This window comes from Opisthocomus hoazin, chromosome 6 (assembly GCF_030867145.1).
Source record: "Opisthocomus hoazin isolate bOpiHoa1 chromosome 6, bOpiHoa1.hap1, whole genome shotgun sequence".
NCBI lineage: Eukaryota > Metazoa > Chordata > Aves > Opisthocomiformes > Opisthocomidae > Opisthocomus > Opisthocomus hoazin.
This window is the reverse complement of record NC_134419.1, coordinates 60,794,315-60,819,136: the sequence shown is the minus strand read 5'-3', so window position 1 is coordinate 60,819,136 and position 24,822 is coordinate 60,794,315. Positions and strand designations below refer to the sequence as shown.

Below are 24,822 nucleotides of genomic sequence, written 5' to 3'. Positions count from 1 at the left end.
TTCCCCTTTCCCATGCAGTTCCCTTTGCTCTTGTCCTTCCTCTGTGTCATTAATTCATATAAAAGTTCAGCATTACTGGTTGCTGGGAACCTGGTTTCATTTGGCTATATGTACACTCTTCCCTGAAGAAGTCAGGTGTTATCTCCATGTTGGACGTTTATCATGCAATGAAAATATGGAACACAATTTTACTGTAATAGTTCTGAATTATTTTAAACTGAAATAATGAAGAGGAAAGTCAGGCATGTTTTCGTGAGATGTCCGTGTTTCTCAGCTGTGATTCTTGAGTTGCGAGTTCTAGTAACATTAGAAATCATTCATGTTCATTGCAGATACCTATCCATCCTTATTCTTAAAAAGCAGGCTATTTGCTAGTATAGCTGAAATTATTCCTTTACTGAGACAGGAAAATGTCTTAAGAAAACTGCATTGAGTAGGAGTTTCGATTCTCTTTATTTTGTTCATTTGTAAATATGGTAGACAACAGATCAAATAACTATTGACGCAGAGAGTAACACAAATTATGTCAAACAAGGACTTCAAACCATGTGTTTTGAGGTCAGTAACCTGTGTGCCTAGAACTTTGATCACACTGGTAACAGCCAAGTGACATAACTTATGTGGGTGTATATGCAAAGATAAATAGGTAGGTTTTCACTGAATTTTACAAGCAGAACAACAAAATGTCAGTGAAGTGAAAATGTATGTTTCTAATAGGCTCAAGGAGCTTCAGCAAAGGTAGTTAATACTGATGAGTGAATTTGCTGAAACTGCAAGCAAAGGATTTTGTTCGTTTGTTTTTTAAACCGAAATGGATCCTGTTTTCAATAAGCAGCATGAAGGAGGAGTCTTTCCAGGGCCCTGCCGTATCAAATGGAAGACAGCATGTTCTGTCTGATGAAATGTAAGTTTGACTGCTAATCGGCCATCTCAAAGCATTGCTGGATTAATAGCCAGTTTTGCTGAGATTACAACTTCTGGGGAACTGAAGCTGTTTCTTGAAGCTATGACTGGCTGAGAAAAATGATAATTCCTTTTAAGAAAATTAAGATATTCTGATATTTTTCAAAGAGAAGTCTTTCAGATTTCCATTTCAGCACTGACCCTGCCTAGGCAAAGGAGTTAAAAATCTGAAAATTACTTTGGAATACTGCAACTAAATTTTTCATTTGCGGGGCATGGGTATTTTAATTTCCATTTTGGGTCAAACTGATCCCAACACCGGTTTTAGTTTGAAGGTGAGACCTGTCTGCAAGTTCTTTCTCAACGCTCTCACTACTTTTTGTTTTAGCATTGTTGTTTTTGTTTCTTTAAATGGGAGGTGAGAGGAGCAGTTATTCACAGTTTAAGTGTCTGAAGATCTGTGAGTACCGAGCAAAGTATTTAAAATCAGAACTATGTTAATGTCTTCTTCCTTTTTCTTATGCCAGTCTGTGTTGTGACTGAAATCAACCTGCTTATAATCAAATTTAGGCTTGGTTGGTGAAAAGGGGCAGAGAGTTTTTTGGTTTGTTTTTTTTAACTGCAGACTTTCTAGTTCACCGAGACTAAGGTTTCTGTCTGTTTTCTCTCTGCAGGGAAGAGATCTCTTTTTCTTTTTTTTTTCTTTAAATGTCTTCATTAATTAGATAGTCTTTGCTAATCCTATGATAACAGTCATGATGTGTCAATCCAGTGCTGTTTGCACTTGCCTCAAAATGTGGGAATTAATCTGCTCAAAAAATGATTTTGTTTGTATATGCATTGTTTAGTTCATATGTTCTGGGAGATCTAAGGTCTGAAAATAGGCAATAATAAGGAGATCATGAATAAGACAACTTTTCTTGGTTTAGGATTTTAGGTCAGGCATATCAGTTCCAGTTTATACTAGATTTTAGTTGTGCCGGTGAATGGAGACTAGATCATGTCATGTAATTTTTGGGGATTCTCTTATTTGCAGTCCTTGACCGCTGACTCCTCATAACTACTGCAGCGTTTTTTTCCTCATGCCTTCATCTGATGGGGTAGCTGTACCTTCCTTTCTGGCTTGTGTGCTTTTTCTCGTTTGGTTGGGGGTGTGTTGTTGTTGTTGTTCCTCCCCCCCCCGGCTTTTTTCTTCTAAAAGGAAATGGAATGAAAACAAGACACATGTCTCCTTTGTTATTTTAAGTAAATTTTATAAATGGAGGAAAAGCAAATAAATTGGTGCTTGCTACTTCTAGAGCACTCAGGGGAAAAGTATGAGAGATTGATATCTTAGCCCTATCAGTTCTGTTTTCAGTGGATATACAGAGGTTTTATAAGCAAAAAAGGTATCTTTGTCTCTTGTTGTACAGGAGGTGCACAATGCTTTTGTTTTCTTTTCCCATGTGTAAAATGGCTGGCACCAAAAGTAATTCTGTAGCTTCTTTATCTGACTTCTATGTCAAAATTAAGGATAAATACAACAAGCTTGGTTAGCAGTGTTCGTGAGATCAAGGAGTCTGATTTACCATTCTGGGTTAAAACCAACAATAAATGTGTATAATTAGGACTTTATATGTGTGTGTCAAAATAATGCTTTGGTCCCAAGGTGTTCAGTTGTATGTTACGAGATAATAGAAAATCTTTTGTGTTCCGTGGTACTTGGCGTATATGTTTCTTAGTCCCTTTCAGGTTAATCGGTAATTCAGCTAACTTGTTTTGATGACCCAGATGGTCTCTTGGAGTCTTAAATTCCCATTAGACCTAGTTTGTGTTTGTACTGGTTATGTTGTATTACAAGAAAACAAATATTTTGATGACACTAAGGTCCCTGCAGTAAAATGCAAGTTGCCTTCTATGCAGGAGAGACCCTGGAAGTTACTTTCTTCCCCCCCCCGCAGGGTATCTAATGAGAAGACAGAAGTCTATGATTATAGTTCTGTTTTTCTTTTTTTGTGTGTGTACATAGTTTGTATTGACCTTGTGAAAATCTGAAAGCTCTAAATCGGCCTCTTGACCAAAATGAAATGCATTGCACAGAACAGACTATTCCCTGTAATGTTTACTTTGAAAGGTCACCAGTCCCAGAAATAAGAGGATGTAACTACAGCAAACCAACCCAATGTTGGCATAAAGTTTGGTTGTTGCCTTTCTTTGTTACTAGGTAGTTAGACTCTTTAAGAACAATTTTGTCATTTATAGCACAGCCCCCCTTCCTACACAAGACTCTTATTCTTTGCAAACATGGATAAGAAAGATATTTTTAAAAATAAGATTAGCATTTGAGTTTTGTTGTCTGTTGTTTCAGCTTAATCTCATAAGGACATATTAAATGTTTATTTCAGCATCAAAAACCTAAACAAATCTTTGGTTTATCTATCAGAAAGCAAAGTCATATTGTTCAAGTACTGAAGTTTTAACTCCAGATTAGTTGTGGTGTTTGGATTTAACTCTATGCTTAAATGCTCGTTCAGACATACACTTCCCTGCTGCTGGAGGTACTTGAGGAGAAATACCAAAGGTGTGGTGTGTTTCTGTTTTACACTGATTCCCATCTGTGGATTAGTTTGGAAGAAGGAAAATAAAAGCTCTGTGTCCTTTCTACGCTCTGAGGGACACTGTGTGTTCTCTCCTGGTTTAGGGGAGTAAACCAGTTTTGTTGGGATTGGAAGTATGTAAATCTAGCTAGAATAGTTTAGAAAGATGCCCTTTTTTTTCTCCTCCACATGCAGGCATAGAAAGTCTGGTTCCCTGTTTTTGCCTGATTCATAATCATTAATATCCATGGGAATTTCATCTCAGCATTTAAACTCTGGGAATACAGACCAATGCAAGTGAATAATCTCTGTGCAGCTGGGTATTGATAGGAGAACCAGTTTCTTCTCTTCAGATGTGGCAGCGCTGAATGAGGAAAAGAGTCTTTTATAACTGTCAGCCATTCTGTTGTTGTCTTTCAAAGTGCTTGTTTTGAAACTGTCACTTCCCTCCTGATGGCATTATGAAAGACCGTAGAGAAATGCTGAGTTGAAAAGAAAATGAAGACATTCAGCCAAGTAAAATCAGTATCTATACATACATGAGGGTCATTGTCTATGGGGTAGCAGTCAGGAGCAAAGGCCATTGTTTTCTCTACCAAATCCTCTGTCACTTGTTGCAATCATTTTTTTACAATGAAGTGTTTCTCAATCAGTGGGTTGTGAACTTGCATGTTTTCCAATTACATTTTGTATATTTAAGCTTGATAGTTAAAGATAAGCAGCAATACACTGAGCCAAATACTTAGGTACAAGATAGAGTGGATGGGAGCAAAGGAGAGTGTATTTGAAATGAGATTTTTAGCTTTTTTACATACCTAATAGTTTGAATGCATTACCTGGCTTCTTTTTTACAAACTCTCTGCAGAGTAGAAACTATGGCATGGAAAAAAAGATGATTCATCTACTTTATCTTCACTGGCTTGTACTCCTAAGCAATAATCAAGTACTGTATTTTAAATGTTTACTAATTTGGGGAGTTTTATTTGAAATATCTGAACTAAGACACTGAAAGTTTTTGTTTTATATAAAAGAAGGGCACCAACAGCTCTGCCAGGGATCAGTTAAAGTTGTGGAGAATAAATGCAACTGCAAATTAAGTTATAATTGCCTAGCTGGACACAGAGAAACAGACATATTGGCAGGGAAGGCTTTAGAAGGAAACGGTTCTTACTGTTTTGTGACTGCTGCATGCTTTTTTGAGTTGGGATGAAGGATGGCAACCACAATCTCTAACCTCATCTCAGAACTGCCAGAGGGTAATTGTAGAAACCACCTGGGCCACTGCAAAGTCTGGCCACGGGATGGGCGTGCTGCTAAGACCAGGCTATACATACGTACTCTTCTGACTGTTATTCCCTAGTCTTGGCTTTTGTTGTTAGATATGTTAGTCGTGTTCTAGTCTGGACAACTTTTTCCAGGTAGCATTCATACTGCCTTGCCTGGACGCACAGCTTGGCGCTTGAGCCAGGAGATCTATCTGTGCCCTATTTGTCAGCGATGAAGAGAAAGAACATTCCTTCTGAGGGCGATTCAGACCAGCAAAGCAAAGTTCCTGCTTAGAGTGCCTTTCTCCATCTCTCCTTTGATGAAAGTGAAAGGGAGATGAGCTTCAGCTCTGTGCGGGGGAACATGGCTTTTCTTCATTAAACCATCCAGTTTTCTTTAGGTGTCACAGAAGGCATAATTGAAGGGAGCCTGCATCAGCAGGTGGGTGGGGAAGGAAGGAACTTATGGTTTCAATATAATCTTTCTTGGCCTCAATCTGGCAAAGATTTAGGCATATGACTAAATTTAGGCCCTTCACTTCGTCATCTGAGGTCAGTTTCCCCTATCAGATGCATTAGTGTTTGGGGAAAGCAGAATTCTGATGCTAGCTAGCGCAAGTAAAGCTTAGCTTTCCTGTGATCACACTGATAATACTAGAGCCCTTTGGGTCCTTTTTAAAATACTGTCATTGCATTTTCCAGATAATAATTCTTCACAGTTTTAGAGCTGTTCTGTCCTGTTTGATTTACACATCTGTCATTTGTCGTTACATAGTTGCATTTGACTGTTGCTCTTCTAGCTCTGCAATTTAAAGTAAGGGAAAAAAGAACCTTTAAATATATTTTAAACATGTGTCTACTGAAGGCCCTGCATACGCCAAAAAAAGTGTAGTTTTTTCCCAGTTCTAAAAAGAAATTTGGAAGAAATACTGGACTCCTAGACTTGGCACTTTCCTTTTGATATGTGTGATCTGTGAATATACCTAAAACAAATGAAAAGCATCTGATTTTTTTCGCAAGGAATGCTCTTAATATTTCTATGTTAATTTGTTAAGCTGTACTGCTTTATTTTCAAAGGGGGAAAAATGGATAAGAACTAGCATGACTGTCCTGTGATACAGAGACAGGATGAACACAGAAGTAACATGAATGGAAATATAAACAGGAATGGCAGAGTGCCAGCAACCCCTTGAACATAAATCTGCAGGCAGCTATGCCAGAAGTCTGCTTCATTACACTCTTTGCATTGCATAATAATTTGTGTAAATTGAGAAGATGTGTACATGCTCCTCATTACCACTTCTCTCCAAAATATGACCAAAGCTTTGTAGCTGGCTGGCTTTGACTTAGAGTAACACCACTGGTGTGCGCTGTAAGGTTTTTTTGGTTCTTGGGTAATGGATTTACATGGGGACTGCACCTGTTGGGTGCTTATTTTAGCTTAGCTTCAGACCGTGGATATGGGAGCCCCACAGAATGAGGGAGGAGGAGCTAATCCTCGTAGGTTCCTAAAAATTTCAGGCCAGGATGCCTGGTGATAACATACCTGAAAGGGTGTTTTTGTTTGGTTTGTGGTTTTTTTTTAGTTCCATTGGTTTTGAAACTGTAAGGGCTTGAGCACAGCACTTTTGATCCTGTGACAGAGTATCTTAACCACAAGGCAATTGTTAGTTTGCTGAAGCCGACTCATAGAGAATTGCAGCCTGGCTCTCTCATGTTTATTAACAAATAGAGGTGACAGAAAGCTGGGTGTCTGAAGTGCAGGCGGGTGTGGAGTCATCCATGAAGTGTTTGCAGAGCAAATCTGTAATATGCAGTGAATCAGTATAGCAGACTTGTTCACTGTTCCGAGTCCATTTGTGTCCTGGATTCTTTAGCATACGATGTGTTTGTAGTCATTTTCCCACCAGATTGCTGGTTTACAGTGAAATACGTGGGAAAATAGTTAAAAATAAACAAGTAGTTTCCACTTCCTCCTGTTTAGAAAGGAAGACAGAAATACTAAGTAAACGTTAATATTGAAAGAAGCATCCTTGACTTTGTTCGTCAATATTGCACCTCTGTCTGGATTGGTGATTTGCAAGTTAGACTGCAAGCTGAGCTAGCTCACAGGGTTTGTTTAGCAGGTTAGGACAGAGGGAGGAGGAAAGCTTCACTTTGGTTGCAACAAAGTGTTAGAAACTAAACCTGTAATACATGCCATGACTTCACTGGCATATCTTGTATGTTCCACCTAGTTCTTGATTTACAACAACTTAAATGTATATAAAATATACAGATTGGTGTAAAGGGATATAGAGTAGGCGATAACATACTGAATGTATATATGTGGTATGAGGGCAAGAGGGTGCAGCACCTCTTAAAAATAATACCTGCTTTCAGCCCATTGTGCTGCGATGCATTGTCTGATCAATAGTATGGATGAAAAAACAGCAGACAGCATGTCTTGAGCCAGCTGCTCAACTGGGAGAGTAGCAAGACAGTTTATTTCTACTTTTTGTCCTGTTTTGAGGAGGTGACTTCTGTCATATTTATTCTGGATTGTGTTTTCTAAGACTCTCCAGATTTCCAAATACTGAGTATAATGTGAGACCTTCACATCACCAATTTAGCCCCTGTGCAGAATGTTAGAAGAGCACAAGCTGTCTATATCAGGCAATGAGTTCATGAGATATGGTTCTACCTGTGGCTCACAGCTGATGCAGAATGGGATGAAAAGTTCATCTGCTCCCAGTTTCAACTTCAGTAATGCAAAAGGATCGGGTCTTTTTCCCCTGAATGCCAAATCGATTGCACTGTAGTTTGCTTGTACACAAAAATAAGCAATGCTATATACACCTGAAGACATGAGATTCTTTTGTTTTCACAGAATCACAGAATAGTAGGGGTTGGAAGGGACCTCTGTGGGTCATCTAGTCCAACCCCCCTGCCGAAGCAGGGTCACCTACAGCAGGCTGCACAGGACCTTGTCCAGGCGGGTCTTGAATATCTCCAGAGAAGATTTTTACCCTTACAGATGATCACATAATACATTAAACGTACTCTAACTTTATTTCCTTTGTCTTAGTTTACATTGCGGAAGAGCTGAAGGATTCTGAAATCAAAACTGAAGGGGGTATGTAAAACCTTTCCAAAAGCTCATTCAAAATTAAACAAGTGTAAACAAAAATAATATGAAAAAGGTGGTATATTGCAGTGGAGAAATCAGTTCATGTGACATTCATCAGTACGAGAGTCTGAAATTGTTTTGATAAAGCAGCACATTGGTTTGAAACTCAATCTTTCCACAACAACACAAAAAGTTTGGAAAGTGTTTTCATCCGTTCCTGCTGGAGAGCTCGCAAGATCGGGGAAGCTTGCACACTTAGAAGCGAATCTGTCCCTGTACCTAAAACCTCTTAATTGATTTGGACAGTCTTTAACATTTCTCCATTTTTATATTTTCTCCGGCATTATTTGAGGTGACATTTGTTGTTGTTAAATGCCACTGGTCTACACTGCCCCTGAACTTATCAGTGATTTGGGTCATATCCTAACAGGATTTTCCTGACCTACTTCTTCTATTCAGCACAGTCTAGTCCACCTCTACCCTGGGCGTAATTGTGCAATATTTACAGCAAAATATTAGGGAAATATTTAGAAATAAAGGATTGGGAAGAACTTCAGAAGGGTAGCTAGGCCATGCCTTCTCCTTGCTTGAAGTCAGGATCAGCTCTACCTGGACTGTTCCTCACAGATATTTAACTTTGCCTAAAAACTTGCAGCAATGGACAGCTGAGTCTTCCTGTGCAGTCTGATGCTTATCCAACTTCATTCTAGGAAATGGCTACCTGAAGTCTAAAGTGAATTTCCTGTACTGCAGTTACTGCTTATGAATTCTTTCTTGTTTCTCAGCTATTGTGATGTACTTCCTTTACCTGTTCCAGAATTTAATCTCTTCAAATCTTCAAATCTTTCACTTCCTAGACTAAAACTTGATGTTTTCATTTAATCCTTTGTTAGTTGTTCCAGAAGTTTAGTGCCTAAAATTGGTTACAGTACTTGAAACACGTACTGTATTCCCTTGCAGAGTCAGTGGATGGACTGCTGTCCTACCACAAGGAAATGTAAGTGTGCAGTTAGAGGTGGCCGTGCTTTCGTTGAAGTAAATGTTGCCACCCTTCAGCTGAGGTATGGTAACTGCCCGTGTGTCTGCTCCCTGTTACGCTGCAATTCCAGAGGAAAACAGGTTTGCAAGAACAATCCCCGATTCTGTGTTGGGCTGGTTGTGTGTGCAGTCAGTTTCTGCATCAGGGGCGGAGAAAGGGACAGTAGCAGCAAAGATTCCTCGTGCCCTGAGAGGTCTGAGTTAACAGGGAAAGCTCATAAAGCGAAACCAGCCAGCTGCCTAGAACTGCCCACAAGTGCTGTGAAGGTCCCTGCCAGCCCAGGTTCTGGTTTTTGGTTTAAGTGTAATGCAGTTAGTTCGGGAGTGCTCAAAGAGTCTCACAGCCTTGGGAGCCCTGCAGCTCCTTCTCGCAGTAAGTTCACACAGCCCGCCTGCCTTCCTGCCCTCTTCTGGGCAGTCGCTTTGGGGCTGGCACTTAGAGCAGCTGGTTGTGCGTTAGGATGGGAGGAAAATTTGGAGTGTTTTAATCAACTTCCGAACATTGGTTACTGGTTTTAGGAAGAAAATGTTACTTAATCTGTGTTCTTAAACACTCTTTCTTCACTCCCCAGCTTCATGCACTTGTTTTTCTGTGGCTTGCTCCCGGTTAGCTAACCTTAATGTTCTGGTCCTAGAAGTGGAGAGAATGTCACATTACCGCTCATGAAGCAATTTCTTGGTGCGGTATCCCTTTCTGGAGGCAGTCGGAATAGCTCTTCATTCTCTGTAGGTGTTTTACAGTGGAGGGCCTGTGTCCTGTACTAATTTTAGGTGTAAGGAGGAGCCATTACGTGACCTGGTTTTACTTTAAGGACAATCATCCATGACATCCGTGACTGGCAGACTGTGTAAAGGAGTGACCTTCACGTGCGGAGCAATATTCAGTTAGTGTTTCTTTTCACGCATACACGTGACACCACCGCACGGTTCACCCAGTTTGGTTTTATGTCCACTCGATATTGAACACGTTTCATTCAGAAAATGTGCTTTTGCGCGTGGATGTCTCGAGGTGAGGGGGTGGAGGGCAGGCACATGCCGGCCATTGCTGCGCAGGGAAAGCTGAGACACAAAACCAGCGCGAGGCCGGACGCGCTCAAGGTCACGCCGGTCCCCCCGAGCTGCTGGGGGAGCGCGTGACAGCGTCGGTGAAAGCTTGAACGCTGCTGCTGACGCAGAAATAACGGCGTGCGGGGCACGGGGCGTGCCTGGTGCCGGGCACCGCGCCGGCCGGGGCGGCCACCCCCCGGCCGCACGAGCGCGCGGGTGGGCGCCCCGAAGCCAGACGGCGCCGGGGCCAGGCCTGCCCGGGGCGCACCGGCGGGCGCGGTCACGGGAGCCGAGTCACACTGGCACCGCCTGCCAGCCTGCCCCGAGCGAGCGGGGCCGCGCCCCAAGCACCCCCCGCCCCACCCCGCCGGGGCCGCGCAGGTGCCGGGCGCGGCGGCCGGGCGCGCGCACGTTAAGCGGGCGGGGGGCGGGCAGCGGCCGCCCCTCTGCAGCGCGCTGCGGGCAGGACGCCTGCGCCGTGTGCCGCCGCCGGCGGGGGGGCCGGGCGCCGCATCCCCAGCGCACCGAGCTGCGGGCGCCGGCATGAGCGGAGGCTCCGCCGCGCCCGGCCGGAGCTGAGCCGGGAGACAAAGGGGAGAGGCTGCCGCCATGGGGGAGCAGCTCCGCGCCCAGCCCGCCGCCCCGGCGGGGCCGCCGCCCGCCGCGTCCTGCTCTCTGCTCGGCGGGCTGCTGCAGAACGGCTTTCACCCCGCGAGCCAGCCGCTGAGCAGCGGCAGCTGCGGGGAGGCGCCGCACCCGCTGCTGCTCCGCCCGGAGCCGCCGGGGCTCAGCCACGGCTCCCCGGCCAAGAAATGCAGGCTGCGCCGGAGGATGGACTCGGGCCGGCGGCACAGGCCACGTAAGTGATGAGCGCGGCGGCCCGGCCCCCCCCCGCCGCGCGGTGCCGTCTCGATGTCGGCCGGGTGTCAGGCGGCCGCGGGTCCTGCGCCGCCTCCGCCGCAGAGCGCCGCCCGGCTCCCGCGCCCCGGGCGTTCCCACCGCCCCGCCTCCCCTGCCGGCGGGCCGGGCGGAGCGACGGCCCCCGGTGCCGGCCAATGCGGCGGCGGCGCCCGGGCACGGCCCCGCTGCGGCGTGGGCCGGCCCGCCCTGCGCCAATGGGGCGGCGGCGGGCGGGGAGCGGCGGCCCGGCACAAACGCGGGCGGGCGGCGGGCGCCAGCTCTGCGCCGCGTCGAGGGCCGCGTCGGGCGGCGCCCAGGGTCCTGTCGGCCGCACCCATGAAGCTCATCGTGCCCAAGCAGCGCTGTAAGTGGCGGGGGGCGCCGGGACGGCGCTGCGGCCGCGGCACCCGCTGGTTCCCTTCCCCAGACGCGGCTAGAACCGAGAGAAGGGTAGACCTGGGAGCTGAGTGCGAATGACTCCGGCTGGCGGGTGGGAACGGGCATTGCCGCAAACACGGTAAATTTGTAATTGCGCTCCTTGTGAGCGGCGGCAGTGGCTGTTGTTGGGAGACACTGGTAAACTGTCTGTGTCAGGTCGTGCTTTAAGGCTGTGAGTCTCAGACATCCGTATCTGTAATGGATTTAATTGGACAAGGTTCCTGGGTTAATAGTGTGTTTTGCTTACTTTATCGTCGCTAACCTGTTAGGTGAAGGTGTGGAGCTGCAAGTAAAGCAGCCCAGGGGAAGGAGTACTCTGCTTCTTGACGCTCTCGCTTTGCCAGCCCTGCCAACGGAGCGTTCGCTGCTTTGTTAAAAGTTCAGCGTGTTCGGAAAGAGTAATGGGGGGTAGTCAGGATCACAGCTGCCCGCTGCCGAAGCTGAAAGATGTTTCTGCTCAGTAGGAAGCAGTGTGCATTCAGCTACTGTTTTTCTTTCTTTCTTTTGAAATAAATACTAAAAACTTCTCTGTGTAAGCAGAACAAAATAGTCAGAAGGAACCTTGAAGAGCTGCAGCTTTCACAAGGCTGCTCAGTAGTCAGTGCCTTCTCTGACTTTTTAAATGTTTCTGATGAGCTACACACACCACTTAGCCGTAGAGGGTTCTCTGTCTTGATAAACCATGTAGTACTTACAGTACCTGTAGGTACTTAGTTCAGTCTTCTACCAAATTTAACTTATTGGTGACCAAAACTGGCGTCACAAACTAGTTTTGCAGTCTTTGTCCAGCTTCGCTTTTTCGTTCAGGAACGAAAACTGCAGAACTTGGACTAACATACATTTGGATTTGCTGTAACTAAGAAGAGTCAGCACTTGCATATCAAACTCTGCATAATATTGAAAACTATTTTGAAGCAAGGAATAAGGCTTTTAGGAATTCATGTAATCACTGGAGTAAGAAAGAATGGGGAATTTGGGGTTTGCCTGCCATGTTGAGGGAAAAAGAGCCTGTCACAGTAAAGCACGTAGGTGGCTGGCTCTGTTGCCCAAGAAGTGTGACAACCGAGTCTTCAGCTGTGGGGTGTTAGTGAAGTGAGGCTTTAATGAAAACGGCAGGCGAGCAGAGTGCTTTGTAGAACTATTTTGTAGGCAATTTCTTTGCTGAATGAAAGACGTGAATTCTTGCTGATCTTATTGATTTATATGGTTAATTTTGCACAAGAATAAATTTGCAATTTAGTATTAGTCTTGCAGGAAAATAATGATAGCACATTGACACCAGCTTAAAAAAATTGTTAAACCATACTCAGATTCTCCTAATACTCCATAGCTTTCCACTGTATCCATCTCTAGTGAATACTACACAGTCCCGTTTTGCTGGTTTTTGTATTTAATCCTGGCCTTTGCAGATGTTTGTTCTGTGCTTAAGGACACATTGCAAAATGAAGTGCAGTTGCCACATGCCATGTAAGATTTCAGTATTGATTGTGGGGTTTGCTTTGCGTGGTGGAAAAGATAATGAGATAATTGGCATTTCCCAATATTTCAACAAATGAAACCTACCTTTCTGCAGTTATTATTCCTTTAAATCCTTATAAATAAATTATGTTTTCTTGATTGTTTTTGCTTTCTGCCACAGTATTCCCAAGTCTTTTTTCCCTCTGAGAAGGGAAGATTCCCTGTGAAACCAATGTGCTTTGCTGATTAGCCTGTGGCAAGAGAGGATCTGAGGACTAACTTATCTTCTTTTTAGTTTACCTTCTGCTTAGAAGCTTGTCGTTGCTTTGTTTTTTCCTGATTTGAAGTAGATGAGTTGTCAGGGATGTTAGGCTTATGTCAGTTTTCTGATTCGAATCATTATTGCAGACCCTTTGTGAGACCAGGGTTTACATTATCTTGCTATATCACAGCACAGTGTAATGAATACAGATAGGTATCCCTTACGATGCCTTGCGCTGTGGAGTGCTGCAGAAGAGAATAGAATACTGTAACAGTGTGAGTTCTGCAAATTTCAAAAGCCTGCTTAAGTGTCACGTTCAGTTTAAATGTGATCTTTGAACAGAAGAAAGAAAGAGCAGTAAAGTGCCTTCATGGATCCCTGTGAAACAGCACTGTAGCCAAGTAAGGACAAAGATTTCAGCAGTTAACCAGTTAACTAGGCTGGTGCTTCACAGCATTATTCTGCATCAGACATAGGGAAGAAGCCAGCTGGGTGTCTTAGTTCTATAGCTTTTCTTAATTTAAGATAAAGCTTTGGGATTTCTATTCAAATCAGCATCTTGCATATCGCTCCAAGTCAGCTAGTAATTGTTAGGGGTCAAAGAATGTGTATTTTGAGGTATCATGACCATTTAACTATAGCAGTTATAATGCATACTTGTTGTCATTTCTAAACTCTTTCAGTTGTGGCTTCATGGTAAAGAATGCTTTTGGCCAATATTTAGGTTGTTATGCCTGTGATGCTTGGCTGCAGCATGATTATGTAGTACTACTTTAAGCGAGGTGGAAACTGTGGAAAACCTAGGCTTTTTCACCTGTGGTGATGTTACATATGGAATGTCGTGATTATATAGTGTATTTTGGTGAAGAATACAGGAGTGAAAATGGTTTTGGTCTTGCTATTGTTGACAGAGTAAGTACAACGTTATTGGTTACTGAAATTTTGTCCAAAGCACTGGAATATGCCCCACTCTTTTAATCTTAAGAATTGCTTCAGGTGACATACTGCTTAAAGTTAGTCTCCAGCTGATTTTAATGTAGGTGGGAGTAATGGTTGCCTAAGGAATAGGACTGGTCATAACAAACTGAACTATTTGGTGTGTTGTGGTCCGGCATCCTGTGAGTTAAAACTGTGTGTCAGCCTTACCAGCAAGATAACACATTGCCAACAGCAACAGGGAGCTTATGCAAATAGCTTCCATCAGGCTGGGGGCTCTCAGATCCAAGAACAAGATTTTTGATAGCTAATCGTTGCTTCTTGTAGCTGTGTAAGTTTGGCTTTTGTTTTTTTAGTATTTTGTAATGAATCTATACAGGCTAGATAATGACCTAGTCTCACAGTGCTGTCTTCAGAAATCAGTTAGTGGTAATATGACTACATATGTGTGACTGGTCACAACTGTTTAACAAACAGCTCTGTGCTTTTGGGTTTGAAGTTGTTTGGGTTGTGCATTTGTTTGTTTTGGTTGGTTTTTTTTAATGGAAAGTGACTTCCAGAAGCTGTGAGAATGCTATCCCATGTGTGACTCTAGTTTAGATTTTTTTTTTTCCTGTTCTTATTTTTGGCTCGCTCTCCCCTCTTCCAGCCCCAGTTAAAACAGGAAGTTCTTAGGTCATCAAAGCATCAAGAAATGCAAATTAAATGCAAATGAAAAATGTAAATGAAGTGATAGGATTTCATCATATATGAGTCCAGGAAGAAAAACAGCTGAACCTCAGATACTTTATCTGAGATATTTATGACCAAGATATCAGAGTATTGATACCACCATTCAAACTAATGATAAAAAAAATAAGATACTGTAGCTGTGTTCAAGTAAATACAGGTCTTGTAAGAGACATGCATAAGCTGAAACAGTTTTGGCAAAAGAGGAAACTGCTGCAAATTGGTCATGGATGAATCTACAGTCCAGGTAGAGAGAAGAAAGTTCTAACCAGCAGGATTTAGGCACAGTCTGTTTGTAAGAGTTGAGGAGTAAAAAGATTCAGCTAACCTTATGTGATGGTGGTTTAAACATATGGAAAGGATTACCCTCTTTGATGGGGGGAAATGTTACTTAGTGACCTGGGAGTTCCCTTTCATTCTTGCTTCCCCTGAGCTCTTGTCCATGTTATGATTTCATATTTACCTTTGACACACCCTCCTTATGTTGCATGTTAAGCATAGGATTTTTAAAAGTCAAATGTGTTCAATTCTGCCTTATAGGTTCATACTTTTCAAAGTTTGTGTGGAAACTAAGTAAAATGTATCATGGAATTTTCATGAGTGAACCTTTCCCCCAGATAGCACAGCTGTTGATGTGCATCAGATTACCTAATTATGCAATGCTGTAGATACCTTCTGTTTGCATTGTCACATGCTTCTGCAGCTAAATTTTGGAGTAATGGAAATTTTTATCTTAAGATAACAAACCAGTAGGTAGTTGGTGCAGTTTAACCTAGAGAATTAATTTTCTTAAGAAGATAAGCAGACTATTTTGATTTATACTAGGCTTTTAGGAATACGTAATTCATCTTGGCGCTTTCTGTATCAGTTCTATGGGACCTAGAACTAGATTTTATAGTGGTGGTGTTTTTTATGACTTACTGCAGTGTAGCAATACAGTGGAATAGTTTTATTTTCTCCACAATATTAGATTGCCTTGGTCTAATAGGTATATTGCATACTGACTTTGCTGCAAAGAAAGAAATCTGCTCATAACAGCCTTGTCAGACAATTTTAATTAGAAAGTGCATTTTTTACACTTTGAAAGCATTTCTGCAACACATCCAGTGTCTTCATTTTTCAGTTAGTCACACAATTTTGAATAACTGTTATCAGCCTAAGATGTGCATGTGACTGATTTCATTTTCTTCTCCTTGCTTTCCTGGTTTTTAATAACTCAAACTGGACATGTATTTGGGTTAGCAGTGAAGTGCTGGACTTCCAGTTTAAAACAAATGAACAAAACCCCAAACAACCCAAACAAAAGAATAAACCCAACCCTACAATTTCCCCCCATTTTATATCAGGTTTGTGGAGACTACCTACACAAATGCCTGCCTTTCTTCGTGCCCCCTGTTTGTAACAGTGAGGGTCCTGATAATTTTGGTGGCCTCTGAATGGTCTTACTGCCTGTATTCAGGGGGCAGCCAAACCCAGGAGCACCTTGCAGTCTGCATGCACGCTGCCATTAGCACTGCATTCCGTGGCGTCAGGGAGCTGAAAGTGTATAGGTACCACTTCAAGTGGGTTGTCTAAAGGTACTGACAAGAGCTGATGGTACTTCAGTGGTGCATTTTGTTTCAGAATGTATTGATAGTAACAAAAGATACAATGAATACATTTTCACTGGAACAGAGAAGTGTTTCTACTGTTGCTCCAGTTGTACAGGAGTTGCATGAACGTCAAGGAACCTTGAGACTTGTTTTTTGTCCTAATTGGTCAATCAGTTGTCATCTTTGTTGCAAGTGATTCCAACAGATAGCTGGTGTTAGCAGTTGTGGAGAAAACTAAGCTGCTGTTCTGTGTAACTGAAGTATCGGTTGTTGTGGACTGATCTTGTGCTCTTTATTTGTGCTGAAGAAAACTGCTGTTGTTCTAGGAGCAAAGTTCTTTTCTTTCTGGAGCTCTGTTTGGCTCACAACAAAATGAAAGGAGCTTAGATTCACAGATAGAATAAACTAAAAAAAAAAAAATTTCTTGGCATTTCTGCTTGCTTTTTAAATGTGAGCATTATGTATACTGATCCCAAGAACTCTACAGACTGGAAATAGCTTCATAGTTGTTTTCTACAGTATTTATTCTGTGTGAATGATTTATTTATGACTCCTCTAAATGTTAAGATATACAAGTAAAAGTCTTGGCAGTCATTTATGAATAACTCTCAGCTGTTAGTACTTAACAATTTTATAGCTGGGTTTGTGTTTGATAGGAGGATGGAATGCTTATTCTCTCTCTTAAAGCCTAAATCTCTGGTACAGCTTTAAAGCAACTGTTGGTGCAGATAGATTGTAGCAGATTTTACGCTCTTAATGTAGGATATTGGAAGTTGTTTACATGTGGATACAGGCTAGTTTTGTATGGCACAGTCCAAACATGCAGCTATTAAAATGAAACTTCCTGCTTGCATAGTTAAGATACATCCAAGGAGAAGACTTGCTGTTCCAGCGAGACAGGTAATTAAAGTTCTCAGTAGCTTAAATAAAGATTTGTGTAAATGGGATTGGCGTCCTGAGCTCCACTGTATTGTAATGTTATACAGTGTGGATGAGACCAATTTTGCTGAAGTATTTACCTTGTACTTCCAGAAGTGTTGGAAATAGATCAGTGTATGGTAACATAGTTATTCTCCTTAAAATAAAGCCTATTTTAAAAACACTTGTTTCAAATTCTTCCCACTTCAAGGAGCTTTCATGCATCTGCATAGGATGTATCTTCCTAAACCTCAAATTAGACTTCATTTCTGTGTCTTTGTGTCTTGCAGCTTGTAGGGCATAGAAAAAGAAATTGGACTTTGCAACATGTAACAGTAGGTGCTCTTAGAAAAACTGAACTGTAAGCAAGCTATTTCATAGGAGTTTGCATTATGCCTTCATTGTCCTTAGGGAAAGAGGGGAGAGACTGATGATTCAATAATTTGGCATACAGCAATGGAGCAAAATAACCATTTTAAACATCTGACATTGAAAGATTGCTGGGTGGGGTGGTGTATTAACAACTATGAAATTTAGACTTTTGAATTATTCAGCCAGACAAGAATGATGCTGAGACCCTTGTGGTAAAAAGTAAAAGACTCTAAGCTCCTTTCAGCATGAGTTGAGTAACTTAATACTGAGCTGTAATTACCTGAGGAAGAACAGTGTGATCAGTACCTCCTATGCTTATTAAAATCTTTGCCCAAAGTTGTTTGCGTTTAGGTTCACTGGCAGAAATATCAGTAATGCATATGGTGTCCGTGGTTTGGAGTTTGTATCAACACTAAGTTTGGATGCCCTAGTTAGTAGAATCACATTTCTAGCAAGTCTTCCTGATTTTTCTCTAAAAGCAGAGGTGACTGTGTGACTGCTATTTTAGAAAAGAATCTTAAACGCTACCAGCGTGCTCAATAGTTTTAATTTCTCTGAGAAACATTACCAGTTGTATCCTTCTGCAGTACCTGTGTGTAGATTTTATCTTCTCACTTCTTATTGCTTCATAAAGTTACCTGGCTTACTCTTTAAAATGTATGTGTGTTTATATAAGCAAAGCAGGCAAACCAACCTGGATGCATTAGTATCCTGAGCCTGCATGTTCTTCACAGTGATTTTTATCTTGCTATTAGCAGAACAAAGGCTTAGGTAGACCTGGGCCGGCTGTGGCAAATATATATGTGCTGAGAAGCAAATAGTGGCATTTCTTGTATAGTTATATGATAGGCTAGCACACATACTGGCAAAGGGAGTCTATGCTCAAAGAAAAGTACTGTCAGTAGTAAATTTTGAACTTAAAACAGCTCACTCTGTTTCTGCTAATGTATGCAGGTGGTGTAGTTCCAACAGAGCTGCTGGTTATGGTGGGTTGGGAGTCTGGAGGCTCCCAGCGTAATGGGAGAGTTATGTAGTGCTGCTCCTCAGACAGCGTCCTGTGACTGTGGAAATTCCGGCAGCTCTTGGAAAGGCAATTGTAGATGTTACGCAGTGGGAATGTGACTTGGGAAATCTTGTTCTCCTGTTTGGTTGTTTCTTCCTCCTCACTTCCTTAGTCTATTTTAGAATTGGTGGCAGGAGTCAGACTAGGTGAAATGCAGTAAATGTGCTTTGTCGAGAGGTGCGGACTGAAGAGTGAAATGTTTTCCTGGGAAAACATTTGCATTTTGTTAAAACCTGCTTCTCCAGAGAAGAGTGTTTTGAGATTATTTTTTTTAATTCTTAACCGAAGCTTTATGAAGTTTTAACTTAGAAGGCTGTTTAATACATGTGAATTGGACAAGTAAGTGACCAGCAACTTTCAGGAGCAGATGCTGCTACTGTGACTGCACTGAATTGTTGTTCAGCAAATGTTTTAAGTGATATGGCTAACTTGTATATTTATAGTGACTTTTTTCTTTCTTCCTCCCCAACCCCCTTGTCCTTAGCGTTTCCATGGTTCGGAATGGATATTGGCGGAACGTTGGTTAAACTGGTCTACTTTGAACCTAAGGACATTACTGCAGAAGAGGAACAGGAGGAGGTGGAAAACCTGAAAAGCATTAGGAAATACTTGACCTCCAATACAGCCTATGGTAAAACTGGCATTCGCGATGTCCATCTTGAACTGAAAAATCTGACTATGTGTGGTCGCAAAGGAAACCTGCACTTCATCCGCTTTCCCAGCTGTGCCATGCACAGGTTCATACAAATGGGTAGTGAAAAGAACTTCTCCAGTTTGCACACTACGCTCTGTGCCACAGGAGGTGGAGCTTACAAGTTTGAGGAGGACTTCAGAACGGTATGTGAACAGTTCATAAGGCTTCAGTGGGAAGTACTTTGGGAAGACGTGACGGGAGTCCTTCTGTTAAAACTTGCAGAGAAAATAACTTATTTTTGTTCATCCTAACTTGTTAAGACTAACAGAATCAAGTCACATCTGTTAATTGGTGGGATTATTGAGAACTTGGAGGGGACAGGAGAGGGTATTCAACTTGCTGGGTATTCTACTGAAGTATTACTGTGCAGGATGTCTTCAATAAATGTTGGTTTTGTTTTTTTTTTTTTTGGAGTACAGCTGTGTTGGTGCCTCATAATCACCTAAGGGTGTGTTATGACAACCTGCAAACTTGAGACTAGGTACTTATCTTGCAAACTGGATATCTACTAGAAAACCAGAAATTAAACCATACAGGCTGGAGATTAGATTCAGGTTCCCTTCCCCTTGTATTAGTCTACCGGCAGACTTAAGAGTCTGGAAGATCAAGTGTGGAGCAAGGGGAGAAGCAGTGCATGGAAACATGACCATGGCAGCTAGCTTTTGATTTCAATTCTGGCAGTACGTCATGTGAAGAAAGGCAGTTCATAAGGTGACTAGATCCCAGATAGCCTAGAATTTAGAGAGAACCTCACAGGGAGCTCCAGAAGCTGATGTAAATCTGAAGTATTGGGATGCTGCTGTATAAACTTCAGCAATACTCTTAGCTCCAGAATGAGTCTACTAGAGTGCACTGCACAAATTGTTTGTGACAGCAGAGGCATAGAGAGCCATTGTGCAAACTGCATAAGAGAGAAATAGTCATCTGGGAGGTAGTTGCCTGTTTGTGTCTCTACTGGGACATATCTCCATTTATTTTCTGTAAAAGAATGACTAGTCTGCCTGTACCAGAGCAGTGTCACTAAGATTAATGTGAATGGTTTACTTCACCTGATCTTAAGGGTGAGGGATGGCTGCTGGATATGACAGGTTACATCAGTTGCTTTTCTGTCCCTTCTTCAGTCTAGGGAGCTATGATACTGATTTACCAACTGCTGGTGACTGCAGTCCTTGGCTGGGTGTGCTTCATTTTGAACTCCAAGCATCCATTCCTGCAGTGCAAGAGTTTTTTTCTTTGTTAATACCCTTCACCTACCAGATGACCAAGATCCTAAGGGGGAAAGAGAATGCTGTAAGAGATCAACATGAATTCCAGCTGTTTTGCTGTTGTGCAGTCATTTTCAGTAAATGCTGGACATGGAAGCTAGTCTAATGAAGGACTATCAAGTTTATGAATCACTATAGTAGTCCACTACTAGTGCCAGATTTCTTGTCCTTTAGGCTGATTGCAAGTCCCTTACACGTTAGGGTCTACTGATGATCGAGTCCTCAAAAGTTACAGTTTTGTCTCACATTGTGTAAGGATGTTGCACGACAGGAGGAGGTGAATTCTAGTGCTAGTCTATGTGGCCTCAGTTCAGGTTTTGAAGTGTCCTTCCTGTGTCCCAGGGATTATTAAGGTCATGTTCTCTACTGACAACGGGAGGTCACTATGAGACTTTCTAAAGAGGCTGACTACCCTTTTGGAATGGTCAGTCTTCCCAAATTCGTCTCTTCTGAATCGTGTAATAGCAGCTAGAGTTGTTTATTTAAGGAAGTTCATGTCCCTTGCTCCCACAGCTGTAGGATTGAACTGGAAGTTAGTTACCTGGTGGCTATTAAAGCTAGGTGTTTCTCTCCATAGCTTTGGCTTTATCTGACGTATATATGCAAATTACAGTGAGGAACCAGTCTTTGTCATCTCAGTTGCAATACAGTCTATGTAGCACTGGAAGCCATCATTGAAGTCGGGGCTGTTTTGCTAGCTATTTTACAGAAATACGATGTCACATAGCAAGTTACTGGTGGACTTAGGTGTGAAATCCCATATCTCTGCAGTGTTAGTTAACTTTCTGTGTGTTGCAACACTTGTAAGTAACTACTATAAAGGGTGGCTGGGGTGTTTTGTAGCATAGAGCAGTCAGTGAAGTACACTCATACCTCAGTGAGTGCTTTGTACACCTCTTCTTACAGCTATCGAGTTCCACACCTTCCTTTATAGCAAGTATTTTTTGGCTCAAACTGTGATATCCATGGAGTGTTACAGAAGCACAGTACTATCCGTTACATGAAGGTTTGCTTGCTTAATCTCTCTCGAAGGGCTGAGTGTCCTGGGTACTGGCACTTAAATTGTCACACTTCATTAGCCATTGTAACAGCAGCTGGCTATCTCAGTGTGTTCTGCTGACTGTAAATTGACATTGGACAACAGCTTCAGGACTGCTCTCTCGAAACTGTGAAATGTCTGTTTCAAATATTTGATCACTCTAATGCACCTGTAGAAGTAGAGAACATGTGCCAAGTCTAATATCCTGCTGTTGCAGGATTCAGTATTGTATAATGCCTTGTATGGAGGAGGCTTTAAACATTGCTGTTTCTGTTACTTAGAGGCAATATGGAAAAACTAAAGTATGTTTGTGAATTGTTAATTTAATAAAAAAATCTGGCTAAATATCAGGAAACTCATGAAACTGATACAGGTAATGTGCTTTTGTTCTGGCTCTTTATTTCCCTACATACATGCTTTGAAGTTATTTGTTTTTCATAATATTTCTAAATGCTTATGGGACTTTCAGGATTGCATAGGTTTAGGACATAAGATCAAAAGATCCAACATACTGCAGAACAGCATTCAAATCCTAAAGAAGGAATCCTTCTAAGATTACAGCAGCTTTTTCTCCTTAAAATAAGACAAGCAAACACCCTGTTGTTACTTGCCTGTTCCAGTGTCTAATTCTGAATCCCTAAATGAGTTAAATAGGTTTGATCTAGACATCTCTGTTGCTTTTGTGTATTAAAAAATAAAATAAAATTGGGAGGCATCTTCTGTTTACCTTAAGTCTGTCTTACGTGCCGTAGAAAGGCAACTAAATCTACGAAGATAGCTAGGTTTAGCTATCTGAACTCTCTCTCATGATCTGCAGTGTTGAATAGGAGGAGACCTGGAGAAGTCACAGAATCACAGAATGGTAGGGGTTGGAAGGGACCTCTGTGGGTCATCTAGTCCAACCCTCCTGCCGAAGCAGAGTCACCTACAGCAGGCTGCACAGGACCTTGTCCAGGAGGGTCTTGAATATCTCCAGAGAAGGAGACTCCACAACCTCCCTGGGCAGCCTGTTCCAGTGCTCCATCATCCTCAGAGGGAAGAAGTTCTTCCTCATGTTCAGACAGAACTTCCTATGCTTCAGTTTGTGCCCATTGCCCCTTGTCCTGTTGCTGGGCACCACTGAAAAGAGTTTGGCCCCATCCTCCTGACACCCACCCTTGAGATATTTATAAGCATATATTAGGTCCCCTCTCAGCCTTCTCTTCTTCAGGCTGAACAAGCCCAGCTCCCTCAGCCTTTCCTCATAGGAGAGATGCTCCAGTTCCCTCACCATTGGTGATTGCCAGCAGTAATGATCAGTAGCCTGGCAAATGATTTGATTAATTTTTGAGATCTGAATGCTTCCTCTAGAAGTAGGAAAACTGACTCTATGCTTTAAACTAGACCTCATAAATAATTTTACTAACCATAGGGTTTTACTTAATGTTTGTTGAAGAGCATCGGTAACTAATTCACTGAAAGGACTGTTTCTAGCTTGGGGTATTTTTTTTGGGGGGGGGGGGGGGGGGGGGGTAGGGGTGTGTGTGTTTGTTTGTGATCTTGTCCACCTTTCTGAATGACTGGTCTTTCTGGCTGGCTGACTTTATTTTCAGGTAACAGTGGTGTTACGGGATGGATGAGTCTGTCACCCAGTTCTGATAATCCTCCTTCCTTTCCCCAACTATGTACTGTCACCTCGCATGTTCTGTAAATGCTCAAGTAACATCACTTCTGTAAAAGTAAGGAGTACATAGACTTACTTGCTTGAGTACCTGTAATATAAATCTCTTTATACTCTGTGACTCCTCCATGATAGCACACGCACATTACTTGCACATAAGTATGCTATCGATGTAATGAGGCTGTGTAGACTGTCACTCAGTTTTGTAGAGCAACTCGATGTAAAGGATATATGGGGGAAGAGGGAAGAAAGAACAATTCAAACTTTTGTGTAAAACCTGCGCTATTACAAAATTCCTGTTGACTACAGTGGCTCAAAGGTGGGATCTTTGTATTCCTTTCCTGAACAGACACCTACAGAACCTGACTTGTCCTGATAGAAATTTTACTGCTGGCTTTAGTGGAAGCAGGGCCTGGGGCGCAAAACCCAATCACTTAATAAAGAACATTTGGGGCAGGGGAGGAAGGAAATCTGTTACCAGCACAAACTTAAACTCAGGCCTTGACCTTTCCTGTAACCTGTAAGAAAAATGCTATAAGCTTCGGTGTTGGCGAGTGATTTTTCTTGTGCCAGTTATTAACCAGTTCTAAGGTTTGACATCATGGTATTAATGGAGTGCCTGTGGATGACTTGTAGACTTTATCTTAAGTAAACTCACTGTCCTGTATTGTAGGATGAGTAAGCTGCGTAAATCTAGGTTAGTGTAAGATACTAAAAAATGCATGTCGCTTGAGGAGGTTGGACACTGCTCCTCAAGCCATAGGTGCTGGCCTGTAGTGCGTAGGCTGGGCCGGAGTTGAAAGTGGCATCTGGAGAATGGGTGAAGTAACCATGGTACCTTCTGTTACCACCATAGCAAGAAGCTCTGAAACTCTTCACAAGCAATGGCTAGGAGCGATGTGCATCTCTTCTCTGTCAAGAGAGGGAAGAGATCCTTACCGCTGGCTGGGCAAGAGGGCAAATCCTCTGCAGAGGATCCCAGACCTAGTGCTTTTTTTACCTAAAGCTAGTGCAGAGTATGTCTTCTCTTCTGCCTCAGTGAATGTTGGGCTTACACCTTAATTTGCATTAGGCTTTGAATGTGAGTGGATGTTTCCCAGCCTCAGGATGTGGAACGAGCTGCGAGGAGTACTTCATCTGAGCTCAAAAAGAATCGTAGAATCATAGGTGGGAAAAGATCTCTAAGATGATCAAGACCAACCATTCACCCAACACCACCATTCCTACAAAACCATATCCTGAAGTGCCATGTCTACACATTCTTTAAACACCTCCAGGGATGGTGACTCCACCACCTCCCTGGGCAGCCTGTTCCAATGTCTGACCACTCTTTCAGTAAAGAAATTTTTCCTAATGTCTAATCTAAACCTCCCCTGATGCAACTTGAGGCCGTTGCCTCCTGTCCTATCGCTAGTTACCTGGGAGAAGAGACCAACACCTGCCTCACCTTGCAGGTAGTTGTGGAGAGCAATAAGGTTCCCCCCTCAGCCTCCTCTTCTTCAGACTACACAGCCCCAGTTCCCTCAGCTGCTCCTTGTAAGACTTGTTCTCTAAACCC

General features: G+C 42.6%; 1 protein-coding gene across 4 annotated transcripts in view; it reads left to right on the top strand.

Annotated features, from left to right (window-relative positions):
- Positions 1-24,822, top strand: part of PANK1 (pantothenate kinase 1) — a 49,000-nt gene that overhangs the window by 8,865 nt on the left and 15,313 nt on the right. The window contains exons 1-2 of one of the 4 annotated variants that reach the window (XM_075423407.1): positions 7-904; positions 19,091-19,443. In XM_075423407.1, coding sequence (XP_075279522.1) covers positions 874-904; positions 19,091-19,443 — 384 coding nt within the window. In that variant the 5' untranslated portion in view covers positions 7-873. Of the gene's footprint in view, positions 1-6; positions 905-10,460; positions 10,798-11,092; positions 11,203-19,090; positions 19,444-24,822 lie in introns of those variants that run through there. The other 3 variants (XM_075423406.1, XM_075423408.1, XM_075423409.1) reach the window with 3 other exon arrangements.